The sequence below is a fragment of the Dermacentor silvarum genome, chromosome 1 (assembly GCF_013339745.2).
Source record: "Dermacentor silvarum isolate Dsil-2018 chromosome 1, BIME_Dsil_1.4, whole genome shotgun sequence".
Lineage (NCBI taxonomy): Eukaryota > Metazoa > Arthropoda > Arachnida > Ixodida > Ixodidae > Dermacentor > Dermacentor silvarum.
The window spans coordinates 93,449,308-93,465,390 of NC_051154.1; the positions used below are offsets into that span (position 1 = coordinate 93,449,308).

Consider the following 16,083-nt stretch of genomic DNA (forward strand, 5'->3'; position numbering starts at 1 on the left):
TGAACAAGTCCGGCAAAAGGCACGAACTTGGCCCAGGAGACTCCTGAGGAACGTGCTAGGCGGCTTGCAAGAATGCGGGTTTTATCAGGCAAGATGGCATAGCTTAGGAACTCAACAGCGTGAAGCCAGTATGGAAGTCCATAGCTGCGCAGTGTCTTGCGCGAAGCCCGGAATCACAAGACCAAGCAGAATGCCCGGCTTCACGCGGGTGCCACCAAAATCTTTAAGACGGATTTCATTATTAATCCGTTTGGGTACATGTGCTCTGTTTGTAATCGTCTCTGGCATCTGCGAGTCGTCACAGTCAATGTCAGTGACATAGGGCCCGTATGCTTGTACGTAAACCGCGTTCATGAAGTGAAACATCACTAATATTTTGTATTGAAACTCAGAATTAGAATTACGTTTCCACGAAAGTGTCTCATCTCATTATTTACATGTGAGCAGGCTGGCATTGCCAATGAAATAAACACAATACGACATGCATTCTTTATGGGCAAAAATGAACTTGGTGCTTTAAATCCAAGCTATGATGGTTTGTGGCGTATTTTCCGGTCTATAAGTCGCACCTCTGCTTTCATGGAGTCAAGCCCATGCATCCGACCTCACCCTCGATCAACAATAAGGTCTACGAGTGCAAACAAACATAAAACTAAGCGCACTGCTGATACACTAATTTTTAGACACGAAGGAGAATGCATGTGGATCCATACTCCCCTACTACTACAGCTTCCCACGATGGCATGTCACCAGCAACTCCGCCGGCCTCACTGCTTAGGTCGCTAAGCCAGCCAGCACCGCTTCATAGTTAGTCGGGCAACTGAAGTTGCAGTTTTGTGCCAGTCAGTATGGTTGCAATGTTGTTCGGGGCTGTTATGCATGTGGCATCACACACACAGTTCATGCTCACAACACCGAGCGACTTCTGAAGTTTCAGTTATTGCGGTTAAAGGTTCATGCTTGGGGTAGGTAGCGGTACTGCAGAAATCGTGCAGATTCGGAAAATCAGGCATCTGAAAAATCGGTCAGCCACTGCATTTGACATTTTTGCTACCAAAATATACATCATCACCATCACCAGCCTATATTTATGTCCACTGCAGGACGAAGGCCTCTCCCTGCGTTCTCCAATTACTCCTGTTTTGCACTAGCTGGTTCCAACTTGCGCCTGCAAATTTTTTAACTTCATCAACCCATCTAGTTTTCTGCCGTCCTCGACTGCGCTTCCCTTCTCATTCTGTAACTCTAATGGTCCACTGGTTATCCATCCTACGCATTACATGGCCTGCCCAGCTCCATTTTTACCTCTTAATGTCAACTAGAATATCGGCTATTCGTGTTTGCTCTCCGATCCACACCGCTCTCTTCCCGTCTCTTAACATTAGGCGCACCATTTTTGTTCCATCGCTCTTTGTGCGGTCCTTAACTTCATGGCATAAAGTGGCGCCTGACAACGGAAAAAAAAAAAAATGCCGAGAGCAAGTGGAGCTATACTAGTCCAGGTGCAACCAAATTAGGAAGGCCCACTAAGCTTCAATAATGTCACTCCCTCACCAGAACAGTAATTGGCCTCCCTGGGCCACGATTTTGTAGCGAGGCATTATGACATATTCTACTGTAGTCTTATCATCCACCGCTCACGGCCGGCTGATCCCGTTGATAACGCGAGCAGACCGTCGCTCCGAATACTGACAAAGCACGATAAGCGCAAAAAGGCATTATTACCGGAAAGGCATCGCTACAAAATACCGGCCCTGGTGCAGTATTTGGCCACTACCTCCCTCATGACATGATGAAATATATATACTGAGGCACAAGCAAACAAATATATGTTTTGCTATACATATAGTGTCAGATACCATATTTTTTATTTTGTTATAGCAGCAGAATACTCCATTGAAATAAAGCATGGGCAACCAAATTTTTATATTTACTTCATTATATCTGTGTTGTTACGTCTAGGTTCAACAGTATTTCAAAGAAAGAAATAACTTTTATACAGTTTACTGTTTGTACAAATATTCATGTGCTGAATAATAAACCCTGCATACTATACACATCAAACAGGGCCTCGTTTGGCTTCGGCAGGCCCACTTTTGTATAGTAATATTAATCTAATAAAAATACAGCCATCTGATTTTTCAGGCTCCCTAGAGACCACAAAAACAAATACAAACAACGAATGCATGCCCTTTACTGTCTTCAAGGGCTCAGACCCCCCACAACCACTTCAGAAATAGCTCTGAAGGCCTGCGAGTACACTTATAAGCATCTTGGTGCTCATGCTGCGACAGGAAAAGGCAGGTGCACACACCTAAAATTACGGAATAGAACCTCGATGATACGATCGCGGCTAATACGAATTTCCGGATGATACGAATTTTTCTGCGGTCCCGGCCGAGCCCCATTACTTTGCAACGTGCTAGAAAACGGTTGTTACGAATCGATTTTCAACCCGCCTCAGTTGATACGAATAAATGCCGCCCCACCGACGGCCGCAAAAGAGAACAGCGCGCAATCACTCGCTTTCTCCCTTTCTCTTTTGGTGCGGAGGCCACGAATGGGCGCGAAGAGTTCGAAGCGGTGGCGCTTTTGTTGCTTTTGTGCTTTTCCTCCTTTTCCGCGTGCCATTGGGCTGAGTGAGTGGCTGCCGTGCTTCGGGCCGCGTTCTTTTTTGCGCCATTTTGCCTAGTCGCGGCGAGCTATGTCTACCGAGATACAATCTCAGCTGATTCGCGCGGCCGTACGCCGAGACGCAGGAGCCTCCGTTGGCACGTCTTCCGTCGGCTGTGTTATCGGTGTCGATGGCACAGGGCGATTGTGGGTTTCGCTGCTGGAGTCGCACGGTGCAAGATAGCGCGGCACGTAATCCAAGGTGCAAGGTTGCGCTCGTTCAGTCGGGTGCTCCTCCGCTTCTCCCGCTAATCACCGTATTTTTCTTGCCGTAGGAGCGCTTCCGTATTCCCGAAGGCGTGCTTCGTCCAAAGTTTATTCGCCAACGAGCGACGATCCATCACTAACCTGGGAGTTCTCAGTAATCCGAATTCTGTGTGTCAAGTGAAGACGCCAGCGTGGTTTACGAATCAGACAACTGCAGTTGCCATCTTGCCCCTGCCACAGCAACAACCAATGGAGAGACTCCTTTCAGCACGGCAGCCAATCGGAGGCCTGCTTTTATCAGAGGGCCTGTGTGACTACCTATCGCAGACCCGCGCTTCTTTGGTGTTTGTGCGTTTGTTACAAGTTGGCGACGACGGACGAATTGAGAAGCGGAACGGCGAAACTTGGAGCTTTCGAACGATACCAAGATGGCGGCGCTCGGTGGCGGGAAATACGAGATATGAGCTCCGTGAACTGCGGTGATTTTGCGCGATTTAAAGCTGTTTTTTTCGTCCTGCGCACTGACGAATTAAACTTTTTCGGGCACTTTCAGTGCGTTTTCAGCCAAACCATTTTGATGCATTGTAGATTAGGCGTTGCAGATACCCAAACGCGTGGTTTTAAAAAATCGATTTTTCTTGCGATTTTCGCGATTTGATCCCTGCGTCCCCCCTTAATTTAGCTAGTTTTAATTGTGTTTTGATGATACGAATTTCGGCTAATACGAATATTTTTAGTGACCCCGTGAGATTCGTATCATAGAGATTCCACTGTACATACTATGTCCCGTGACTGTGGCCCCTTTTCGCTCTTGGTATGCTTCACCGCAAAGCATTGCGTATGCTTCACCACGTAACAATGCTGTATTGCGTCAAAGCTGGCTATAAGAAACCAGCATTATGCAACACATCTTAGATCCTTGCCATGATTTCCACACTTCAAAGCCATAGGTGAGGATGATGAAGGAGGAGTCCGCGCGATTGCCGACAGCAGCAAATCCTTTCAATGAAAAACAGAGCAGCAAGCAGCAGGCAGCTTGGTAAGCCCACGTCGAAGAAGCTAGGCCTAGCTTTGCAGAACGCACGACAGCGCAAAACGACCAGACGACCATTTTTGAAACACTATGTGGCCAAACACAAATGGCTATGATGAAGCGGAGTGGCTACGGTTACCAGCAGATCGGCTTGTGAGAGCACTGGTTTGGGGCTACGAGATAATCAAAATGGTGGCAGTGGTGGCTTCAATTAAAGCTGTTCAGACAGCGAAGGGTTTCAGCATTTGAAATTTTATACGTCCTTATACAATGTGCCACGAATGCATCCAAATGATCAGGCATGCCCAAAAAATAGGTCGATTGGTCGTTGACTAATTATTATAGTAAATAAAGTAATTTTATTGTCCCTTCAAGAAATAGTTTAATGTTTCCTTGAATTAGGTCGTTCAGAATATATTACATCTGTAAAAAAAAGTAACAAAGAAAAAACCCTGAAACGGTTCACTTAAATATTTAAGTGACCCCTGGTGCGCGCGCGCACACGCACGCACGCACGCACACACACACACACACACAAATAGGAGAAGTGGTGAGGCAGGGAGGGACATCCTAAAGAAAGAGCCTATAGTAATGCGCAGGGAACAACCATTAAGCTATTGAAGGACCACGTTTCCTGACAGAGCATGAACACTCAAATGGTGCACTGATGTGACAGGTAGTGGTATAATATCACACATGAATGGGATTCCCTCAGTTATCTGTAGCAATAAACATAGAAAAAGTGACCGTAACAGCAAGCCAGCAGCAGAAAAATACTAAAGTAAGATGGATGCACACAGCAAGTACAAAAAACAAATTAAGTAGCCCTGACATAGCACACCAAAGAATGCTTACAATTATAGATGAAATATTGAGAGGCTAGGCACACACTATTTAGAGCAAGCATCTATAGAAGGGCGTGCAATAAAGAGGGAACTGGGATCTACTTGTAATTCCTGAAAAGTGAACATTACTGCCCCCCAAAAAATATTGTAGAATAGCACATCCTGGACATTGCCTAAGAAACAACAGTTAATATCAATGCTAGATTCAGCCAAGTGTTGTTCCTTAAATTTAATTCCTGCAACTTTAAATACATCATGAGTAGATAAAGGCAAGTGCATTCATATGCTGAAATTATTCTGCCTTTCATATAAAATCACCTACATTTTTATTGTAACAATTCAGCCCCTTCTAATTGGTTGTCACAATTCTGAGACATACTAGCTCTATGCCCCAGTGAGAAAAAGCTGCATTCTGAAGTGTAATTGTCGAACAAAAACATGGAGCACCTTGTTTCTCTGCTGGTGAGGTGCACATTCAATGGGGGTTCTTCATTTTTCTGGACAACTGATACAAGCACAGCTGCAAGTGCTTTGATGAAAGGTGTGGACAAAAATATGCTTTCTGGCTGTGAAATCTGAGCGATAATACAGCAGCAGTAAGTTAAATTTTTTAATTATCTTAAAATTCCTTGAATTCTTACGCAGTTCAGTGCATGTTCTATTAAACAATACTACATTGAGATGTTGAGGTTCTTGTGTAAGCCCCAAAAACATTGTAGCAAAAAAATAATTAAGGGGTTTTACGTGCCAAAACAACAATCTGATTATGAGGTACGCCGTAGTGGAGGACTCCGGAATAATTTGGACAACCTGGTTTTTTTTTTAATGTGCGTCTAAATTTAAGTACACAGGTGTTTTTGCATTTCACGCCCATCGAAATGCGGCCGCCGTGGCTGGGATTTGATCCCACAACCTCGTGCTTAGCAGCCCAGCACCATAGCCACTAAGCAACTACAGCGGATAAACATTGTTGCAATGCCACACAATAGAAACTATTGTTTCGTTAGTCGTAATACTAACTTCTTTTGGTATGATCCCTAAATTATACACACAAACAAAATTGACATGCACTTGATTTTAATATCTTACCTGTTGTTCCAGATGCTCTTGAACAGATCAAGAGACTCCCTCAACCGGTTTTGATTGGGATCCTCTCGAAGCACCATATTATAGCTGCTGCAGGCGGTTACAAAGATGATGGCTGTCACGTCATTAAAACATTGGATCCATTTGCGCCTTTCGTCTCTCTGCCCACCCACGTCAAACATGCTGCATGCAAAAAAAAAAAAAAAAATGCACAGAAGTTTGCAGCTGTTCAGACCTCTTTCTATAGAAATGAGTAAAAACCATTGGGCGCAGCAAGTCTTGATAGTACCAGTAATTCAGTGCTAAGCCCACATGTAAGCCATTAACCATCTACAAACTACAACAACATTTAAAATCAGGAAAAGACAGGTGATACAGTATCAAACAACTCTATAATGCGTAGGATTACAATGTAAATGTATTTGTAAGGAGCTGTCAATAATTTTTTTAATAATTTTAACCATTCAATGCATACACATATTCAATCAGCCTTTTGTGAACAGAATTCTTACGTAAGTGAAGGTTGTGAGCGGTTTCTTAAAGCCAGTTAGCTTTTTTCTTTTTTTGTGCTGAATGAGCAACTGATGCAGAATATGCAAAAGCCACAATAACAATGTTTGGATATTTCTGTAAATTGTAGAAGAAAGAACTTTTTTTTCTTTGAGCACATATTATGCTTCGTTAAAATTTTGCATGTATGCTTTCAGTCCTGGCTGAACATCACTAGTTTGATAAACACGAATGGATAGTGTGGGTACTTCTGCTAACCTGAAATTCTGATAAGGCCTCTTCCAATTGGTATTAATGAACTTGCAATAGAGCTCAGCAGCTGCAGGCCTAAAAATATGGCACTGACATAATATGGACTGAAAACAATTGTGGATGAATCCTGACATAGCGATGAGGTTGTTTCCTCTCTAATACATGTGCTGAATTTTCATAATACCGAGCTAAATGCAAGAGTGTAAACAAAAACACCTATTGAAATACATGGCTGTGCATTGACATGATAGGAATAGCAACCTATAAGGCAGCAGCATTAAGCCACCCTACTAGGTACCAATATACTGCTGCTTCACCTATCATATACCAGGCATTTGGGTCCGCATGTCGACCAAATGCAAACGTGTGTGCATGCAGATAGAAAAAAAGTAAAGCTACAAAAGCCTTCACACCAGAGGCATACTCAGTCATTTGATGTGTACATACCTACTACTTGATGTACCATGATGCAAGGATAGTGGAGCAAAACTGCACTACCAGGTCAATGCATGTGCTGATGTCTACACTATGTACTGTGCTTGCCACAAGCATTGTAATGCACACTTACTTTGCTAGCCTGTTTCAATCCTATGTGTACAGCTTCGCACCTGTTGCACATTTACATTCATGTTTGCACACTGTGTCAGACTGACAAGTCTAAAACTCAACGTATTAACTGAATACAAGAATTGCTATAATTAGGGGTGTTTGAATAGTGAAAATTTATCCTAATCAAATCGAATACGGATAGTCGAGAAAAAAAAAAAAGCTTTAAATATCCCATTTCCAGACAAAGTGAAATATACCGGGTGTAACTAAAGGTGAAGCGAAAGAAAGCATGTAGGACAACAGAAAAAGACAAAGACAACATAGTAGCGGCCTGTGGTGGATGATTATGCCGAAAAGTAATCTAAGCTGCAACGGTGGCTTTTTTCCTGTTGTACTATGGTATATATGTATTAACCATGTACAATAAAGACTGTTTGTAGTGCTGTGTCTTCGTCCTCTTCTGTTGAGGTAAAGTGCAAGAGAGCTCGTAGGACAACAGAAGAGGACGAAGACACAGCCCTAGTAACAATCTTTATTACACATGGTTAATACATATATACCATAGTACAACAGGAAAAGTCACCGTCGCAACATAGATTACTTTTCGGCATATTCATCCACCACAGGCCGCTACCATGTTGTCTTCGTCCTTTTCTGTTGCACTACATGCTCCCTTGCGCTTTACCTTGAGTTATGTAGCCCACCAGTCTTTTTTTTTTTTTTGAAACAAGATGTCCCAGCTATTAACAAGTTTTTAAAAAAAAGCAAAGCCTGATTCACATGGATGAAACCAACTGTATGCTATTAGGCAACCTGAAGAAGTGCTCAGTATTTTTGTATTGGTTCTAATTATTTACCTAACTGTTTAAATGTTATATTTACAGCAGATATGCAAACACTATGTTTCAGAACAGACACGAAAACTTCCAATTTCAACTGCTTGCAGCGCGGGCACTTTTTTGTAGTGATTTTATCAGGTCATTTATCATGGTATGATCATGAAATTCCTGCTAGCAGCAAGCATCACACCTGAGCACACAACCACTTGTGAGAGCATTAAGCAGTCTGACAAAGCCAAGTTATAAAATATTGCAGCACAAGCAATCAATCTGCCATGCAAGGCGAGCCTGAGCATGGGCATTAATGTAGCAACCACCTCAAAGAAGTTCCACATATCATATTTATGACCAAAATGGTCCATTGCTTGAGAATAGCACTGCTGTAGCCCGCAAGCAAGAAGCCAGGTCATCGTTTTAAAGGTTTCGCAGGCTTTCTTTCGAACGCAGAAAAAGAGAGCCACGCAAGAGAGAGCATGCTGCAAATAATTGAAATTGATGTTCTTGAATGTCTTGTGAAACAGTGTTGACATATCTAACACAAATATGAAAATTAAAAAGTTATTAAATTACAGCGATGGAAGCGGCACTTGGTCTTCTGGAGCAGCTCTCGGAGCAGGAAAAATTGCAGTTCGCAGCAGAAACATGTGCTTTTGGAGCAGAAAAATTTGCTGTTTGGAGCAAGGAATCAATGCTTTGAAGCTGTAACTTACAACTCTGGTGAAAAGAGGAAGCTCTGTTAAAGTTAGTAATTTCTGAAACATTGCATTCAATGTGTACTATACTAAATGCAAGTAACTTTGTCAACTTGCTTTTTTATTTCTTTGTTATTAAATGAAGATAAGCGCAGATTTAACCCTAATTCACAGTTAATTCTGCATTTCAATTAAGAGCTAATTCCCCCCCAAGCTGTCCTTGGCTTCATTTTACATTTCATCTGTTAAAAGCGTTTCATCCACTTAACAAGCTGAATACGTGCAGCCGCCCAATTCTTTAACAATATAATGCGAGCATCATAGGATATCAATGCACAAGGATGAGCACACGCACTTAAAGCTCATGCCAGTCACAGCGTATATAGTGTTCTCGGTTATTCCATTCACACCGACACGTCTGCCCTGCTGCAAGGCGCTGGCGCACTACTTATCTGGTCGGCACTCATGCAATATTTTGAAAGAATTTGGTTGCTGTACTATATCGACCTATATATCACTACAATTGAAATTACCAGCTAAGCGAGTTGGTAGCTGATCAGAAGCACTACTAAGCAGCGCAAATCCATACAGAACAGAAACAAGGACACTCGACTGTTGTCCTCGCAGGCATAGATGGAATAGCGTCTGTGTTGGGTGCCTTGTGCATCTGTGTCTACTTCACATACCTGTTTTTCAAGATATTTATTTCCGTGTCCAGGCCACCTAGTCATAATAAAATTCGCCTTACGAACTTGTCGATATACCAGCCACTAAGCGACCAGGGAAAAGGTGCATCGAGCAGCTGTGCCCTCAGAATTGTGCATCGCCATAATTGCTTACAATTATTACTGCGATAGCAATTATATGGACACTCCAGGCAAATTTCCGCTGTGACCGACAGCATCAGCATCGCTGTGAGGTTCCGTATAAAGTCAAAGTATGATAAGATTGCGGCCACAAGCCGTACGAGGAAAAGCGTGAGAGGGTGAGTTGATAACACGGCGACTTCTCGCGCGGGCAATCATCACCAATTATTCAGATATTTGGAGCAGGTTGGTGCAATCTTGGCGTAATACGCTAAGATAAACGACAATATGGCGCAGCATGCAGCAGGAATTCCCTCACAGTGCAGTTTGGCGCTCGCGTAGCACTTCCATCACTAAAATTATTACAAACTAATTAATAGCAATAACAATAAAACAATAAAAATTACTGCTTCTTCAGATTGTTAACACTATACAGTTGCTTTTATCTACTGAGAAGGCTTCACGTAATAGAACGTGCATGATAGCTGGGAAACCCACTAGAATGTACATTGAGTCTGCTTGATAAAAAAAAAAAGGCTTTTTTAGATTTGATACATGCATACAATGCTGTTCCCAACTGAACATCTGGTCAGCTGAGGAGTTTTTAAATTATAAACAACTGCTTTCAGTGATCGAGCGCACCATGACCATGACAGTGTCATGTCAACAGATATGGTTGTTTATTGAAGGAGATCAATTCAAAATTTAAAATATCCAAGCATCCCTAGTTATAATTGTATTCAGCATCTGAAGTCTTTGCAACATCAACACACATCACACGTCAGCATGTGGGAAGGCAACACTAGAGAGCGTGCACATAAAAACCCAAATCTAGGGAATGCAGAGAGTGGCGCGTTAGCACACAACATAATGCCAGACTGGCTGTTAGCAGAATTGACACGCTGTGCCTCCTGCAGCTGCTGCATGGTCCATATACATAACTAATACACAAGGGCTATACTCCTCAGTTTAATAAGAAGTATGACCAAATTCTTTTCTCCATGTAGCACATACTAGAGAGAATACCAATGCCAAAGTACACTTGGAAAACACATCAAGAATTTATATCCAATGGTAACTTGATATGCTCTAAAAAACTGTTACTGTCACTCCTACAAATTTCTTCTGGACTGCTCAAATGGCTGCCACTTGGCAAGTCATACCCTCCAGCCATAATCCTTGTCATCACATATAACTTGGCTGCTGGTGCATGTCAAAAAAGGGTCATACTTAGGCCATAACCTTCACACTAAATCTCTCCACACTATGTCGAGTGCAGAAGTTTTCTTATCAATGGTTATGGTGAAACATACGAACATTCCACAACGACATATAGCAATCTTAGAGCACTAATTACTACTACCAACTACAGTATAGACCACTTATAATGTAACCGCTTATAGTGCAGGACCGGTTATAATACGGTCTTTTCAGACTCCCGTTAATTTTCCCATAGCACTCTATGTATACGCGTATTGCTTATAGTGCAGTTGCGGGACACGAAATACCGGTTACAGTGCGGCTGCCTGGAAGTTCGGCAGTCAACCTAGACTGCAAACGCTCCCCTCAAGCCACAAATACCATATTTACTCGAATCTTAACGCACACTTTTTTTCCGATAAAACAGGTTCAAAAATTGCATACGCGTTAGAATCGAGTATGACCCTAAATCTGCATTACCATATAGCCATCGGCATTTCAAAATGGCTGCCTCACACGCGCGTCTAGCCTAGCTACTCTCGAGCCTAGCTACCATAGCTTCCTCCATGTGCTGCAGTACACATGCTTAGGCAATAGTCTACCGTCTGTCTTCGCATTCTCTGCGTCTGCTCTATCAGCAGGAAGTACCGAGTTCATCATGATTCCGCATTTAAAAGGAAAGCGATCATGTGTGCGGAGACGGACGGAAATCGGGCCGCATCACGGGCGTTCGGAGAATCCGAAACTTGCATTCGGGACTGGCGCAAACAGATGGAGAGGATTTTCGCCAGCAGAGCAATGCGGAACAGTTTCAGTGGACCGAAGCAGGGCGTAATCTGCGACGATCCACTTCGGCAATACAATCGCCTTGGCCCTATTTTGAAAGCAATCTGCGACAGGGAAAGTCCGCCACGCGCCGTGTTTTCGCCGCTTATAGGTCGCGTTGAAGCGAGAGGCATGATAGCACGAAGGTCAATTTGCTCTCCGCACTTCGTCACTCTAGCGTTTTGACAGTTCGTTTCTGCGGTCAACGAGCGAGATGTGCTCATGTTTGCTTGTGCGCACGTGACACCATTCTTGTACATTTATTTAGTAAGCGAATACGGAACCTAAAGCACGGTGACAGCGACGGCAAAAATGCGCCTGGAGTTATAAGCGGTCTACACTGAACTACTACTACACAAAACCCACCAAGCTCCGAACAAAATTGGCGGCAAACTTACTGGAAGTTGACCTTGTCTACTTGAAATTTTGTCTCAAAAATTCCTGAGGTTAACACTCGGCACCGCAGAATGTCCTAGAAAATAAAAGAAAATGGTTAGAAGCTCACAAACCCCACACACATAAACTTACCTGTTCATTTGGAGTATAATCTGGTTGCTTAATTGTAGCCACTCTGTCCAGAAAACTGCAGAAAAATTAAACTTATTGAAGGCCAGTAATGGCATTAATTTCCCACAGCTCTGACCTGCCTAACAAGACTAGTAACTTTAATGTAAGTAGCAATTACTATCAAGCTTCAACAGGTTTCTTCCGCTTACGCACTGTCCTAACGAAGTTCATAACGAAACAAAAGAATGGCATTTATAGGGACTACATCACTACACAACAGCAACCTTATATATTTCGAAGCTCTATTTTTCCACATTTCTTAAAGGTAAACACAAGCCCTTATCTCCCCCCTCCCCCGTTTCAGGACAGAGGAGTGGCCTATAAAAATTAGGTAGCAAACGTGAGAAACCAATTCAGTTTTTAACAGCTGCAGATTTAAAAGCAGATGCCACAGCAAAATCTCATGCTGCAGCATCACCAACTGGCTTCATGGAATGGATAAACTATTATGGGTACCAATAGGCAAGAGAGTTTAAAGGGCCCCTCACCAGGTTTGGCCATTGCAAGCAAACAAGCGCAGCGTGTAGATCACATGGTAGTGATCATGTCAGCAAAGTATGAAATCACTGTGTGTCACGAAAACGGTTGAAATTTCAAACAGATGGCCATGCTCTCTTCTCCCGAGAGAGTCAAGGTCACATGCACAAATGCCTCTATGTAAGATGCACTGCCCGCAACGATAAGATAACCTGCAACGTCACCAACCATGGCACGTGGCTTTGGTTAATCATCCAATGTGGAATGCCCAATGCTGCCACTGGAAGTGTGCAGCGCAGCAAAAAAGAATGAGGAAAAAAGGGCCGAAGGTTCTCATCACTTGAATGTGACGAGGTTCCTCGGATTTAGTATGGAAGGCAGGGAAGGAGCGTTGCTTGCAGACGCTACTTGAGGCAAAGGGGGAGAGTCTCTGTAAACAGTGACGCTCGCCTCCTGGTGGCATAGTAACAGGACAATTCAATTTATTTTATCTCCTCCAATAATGAACCGATATTCAAAATTATTTCGGTAAAATGCTCCCTAGACGATGTTTCCGGTGTATGACCAAAATTTGCAAGGGGCATGGTGAGGGGCCCTTTAAGCAGTGCAATGACAGCCTCCACAGCTCGAGATAGCACGAGTGACTGAAGTACATGATGATGAACAGGAATTTACCCAGCCATCCATTATTTTTTTACATATGAAATCACTGTGGATTGCTTCATTACAACATTCTTTACAACTACTTTTTCTGACTTCTTTGTTATTGGTTTGTGTAGGAGCTAACCCCCTTAGTTGAGTTGTGATGAACAAGAAAGGAGGCTTACATTTTAGAAAATATATTAGGCACAGTTTAGGGATGTACACAAGGGAAAAAAAGTAAAGAGCAACAATTCTGAAAAATTATTGTGCTACGTTATTAAAAAAGCCCAACTTCTGTTATTCCACATTTCACTGCACATACTAAATTTTCCAGTAGAGACACTCTTCCAGCCTTCCGAAAACAGTGCCACATGCCACCTCAATAGTCTCTGGTACCTCAGGGTACGATCTGTCACAAATACAGACAACTATAAAACGCTGCATCACGGTCTAAGGAAGGCGTGGTACAACTTCCAATCACCTATCTGGTTAGCAAGCACTAGGAGTGTGCACAGTGCTCATCTAAAGCAAATAACCTTTCTCTAGGTCACTTATCTTGCAATGCACAATGGAGCTTGCGCAGTCTTGACCGAACAATGCGTATTTATACTCTAAGAAAGTTCAACAAAACCAAAACCAAGCTGTCCGCATATAAAAGGTCAAACACCAGACATATGGAGGTGGTAAAGCTATTGTGGTGCCTCCGTTAAAACAAGAATGCCCGAGTATTACAAGCAGCATCAGACTACCAAGTGTTTTCATCTATTTCTTTTTTCATCTATTTCCTTGTGATGACCAGAAAGTTGCACATAAATGGCTCATTCTAAACTGTCAAATCTAATATGCTGCATCATATGATGTGCTCCCAACCATGCAAATGACGCAAATGTCTCCAAGCCAGTGTGCTAGGACTTCAATAGTGTTTGATCACAGTATGGGTCATTCCATGCCAAGCTAACCAGCCCTGAACAAGATCCTACCAGATTTAAATTATAATTGTGGCTTATTAATATGCTTTGGGAAATGTATTTCCAAAACATTGTTGGGGAAACAAATTTAAGCGCCCTTAGAATTTCACAATAAAAGGCAAGAGATGATATACAAGAAAAAAATTGGAAAAATCATGTGCACAAGTGTGTAAACTTTATGTCGCCCCTTCCATGAAAAGAGGAACCTACAGTGACAAATCGACCAGCTGACACACAGCGCTACCTCACATGCCTCCACCGACGTTAAGTAGCCCACCTTTCTTTTCAATTTTACACCCTCGCCACTAACACACCCTCAGGCGTTACCTCGCCCACCCGCCTCTCTCACCTTTAAAAGAACTATACCTACATATACTGTGCCGAGGAGAGCATATGTCGCCTTGAAAAAAACAAGTCCAGTTGTCGAAACGTTGGCTCCTGCTTTCACCTTGCTCTCGTTTTGCTCATAAACTTGACGTGGGTAATTTAGAGAGATTGCACTTTGACATGCGACCCCTATTACAGGCCTCATCTTTATTTTCGCTGTGTTTTTTAAGCAAAAATACAATTTCGGACTTTTTTTAAAACAAAGGCGGGCTCCTTACCAGGTTTGGGCATTGCAGAGAAGCATGGTGTCTAGATCATGCACTGACAATCATGTCTGCAAGGTATTACACTGACATATGCCACGATAAACAGCTGAAAATTCAAACAGCAGTCCACTACCCTTACTTTCTAGGGAGGCCTGCTTTCCGGCAGTGAGAAAATGCAACACCAAAGGCATGTCTGCGTTGCACCGAATGCCTGCAACATCATCCATCATGACACGTGGTTTCTAAAAACCAGTGCATGCTATAGTAGATATCTGTGTAATATTTCATGTTAATGCAGATAACTAATAGCTAGAAATAATAAAACCGACAAAGCAAATGTCTACCTGTTTTCTTTTCCCTCTGCGCTGAAGTAAGTTTCATTCTTCCACTATCGTCTGTCAATTGTTCCCACACTCTTTTCAACTGCCGGTTGTTCTTGTGCATAATAAAGCTTCATCCACCATGCTATTCTCTGTTTGCGCATTTATACAGTTATATTGCTGAATGTATTCCTCTGTCGGGTAGTTTTTTGACTCGAGCACTCCCACAAAGAATGCACAAAGCATAAAGGCAAGCACCCCACAGCAAAAAAGAAAGAAGAAAAAAATATGTTGCAAGGCTCATTATGCAAACGTGACGCAGTCTATCAGAAAAGGTAGGGAAAGAATATCAATTGCAGACACTGGTTGACGCAAAAGGGAGACTGTGTACAGGGTGTCCTGCATATTTCAATGCGCATGTTTGAAAAAAGGTTTTGCGCTCACTGCTGCACCGTTCTTGGTCACATTTTGCTGAAACATTGCATTTTGGAGTCAATGTCGTTTAGTATAGCATTTGCCACAGTTAAGTGAAGGCAAATTTGCACTTTTTCCTTAAAAACCAGGCAACTAACTGTGGCAAGTGTTATACTAAACGACGTATACTCCAAATTGCAATATTTCTGCAAAATCTGAGCAAGAACAGTGCAGCAGTGAGCGCAAAACCTATTTTCAAACATGCAAAGCGAAATATGCAGGACCCTGTATGTTGGCAGTGAAGCTTGCCTCATACAAGGACGACCTTAGGACGTTTCAATTTCTTCTGTCTCTGCCAGTAATGAATCAATTTGAAAATTCTTGTTGTAGAATAGTTCTTTGTCGTAGAATGCTCCCTATATGATGCTCTACAATTTCCAGTGTATAAACAAAATTTCCGACAAGGTGCGGTGACTAGCCCCTTAAACATGAATTGACTAAAAATGATTTCCTATGCCGCAAACATAATACGTATGAAAAAATTATGGTTCCAAATTTGAGAAAATGATACTTTTGCCGTATATT

At 42.6% G+C, this 16,083-nt stretch overlaps 1 protein-coding gene across 5 annotated transcripts in view; it reads right to left on the bottom strand.

Annotated features, from left to right (window-relative positions):
• LOC119432526 (guanine nucleotide-binding protein G(s) subunit alpha) overlaps nt 1-16,083 on the bottom strand; it is a 145,886-nt gene that overhangs the window by 94,315 nt on the left and 35,488 nt on the right. For all 5 annotated transcript variants that reach the window (XM_037699694.2, XM_037699702.2, XM_049671085.1 and 2 more), the window contains exons 6-8: nt 12,046-12,100; nt 11,916-11,989; nt 5,848-6,027 (exon numbers count right to left, since the gene is read on the bottom strand). In XM_037699694.2, the coding sequence (XP_037555622.1) occupies nt 5,848-6,027; nt 11,916-11,989; nt 12,046-12,100 (309 nt within the window). The remainder of the gene's footprint in view (nt 1-5,847; nt 6,028-11,915; nt 11,990-12,045; nt 12,101-16,083) is intronic.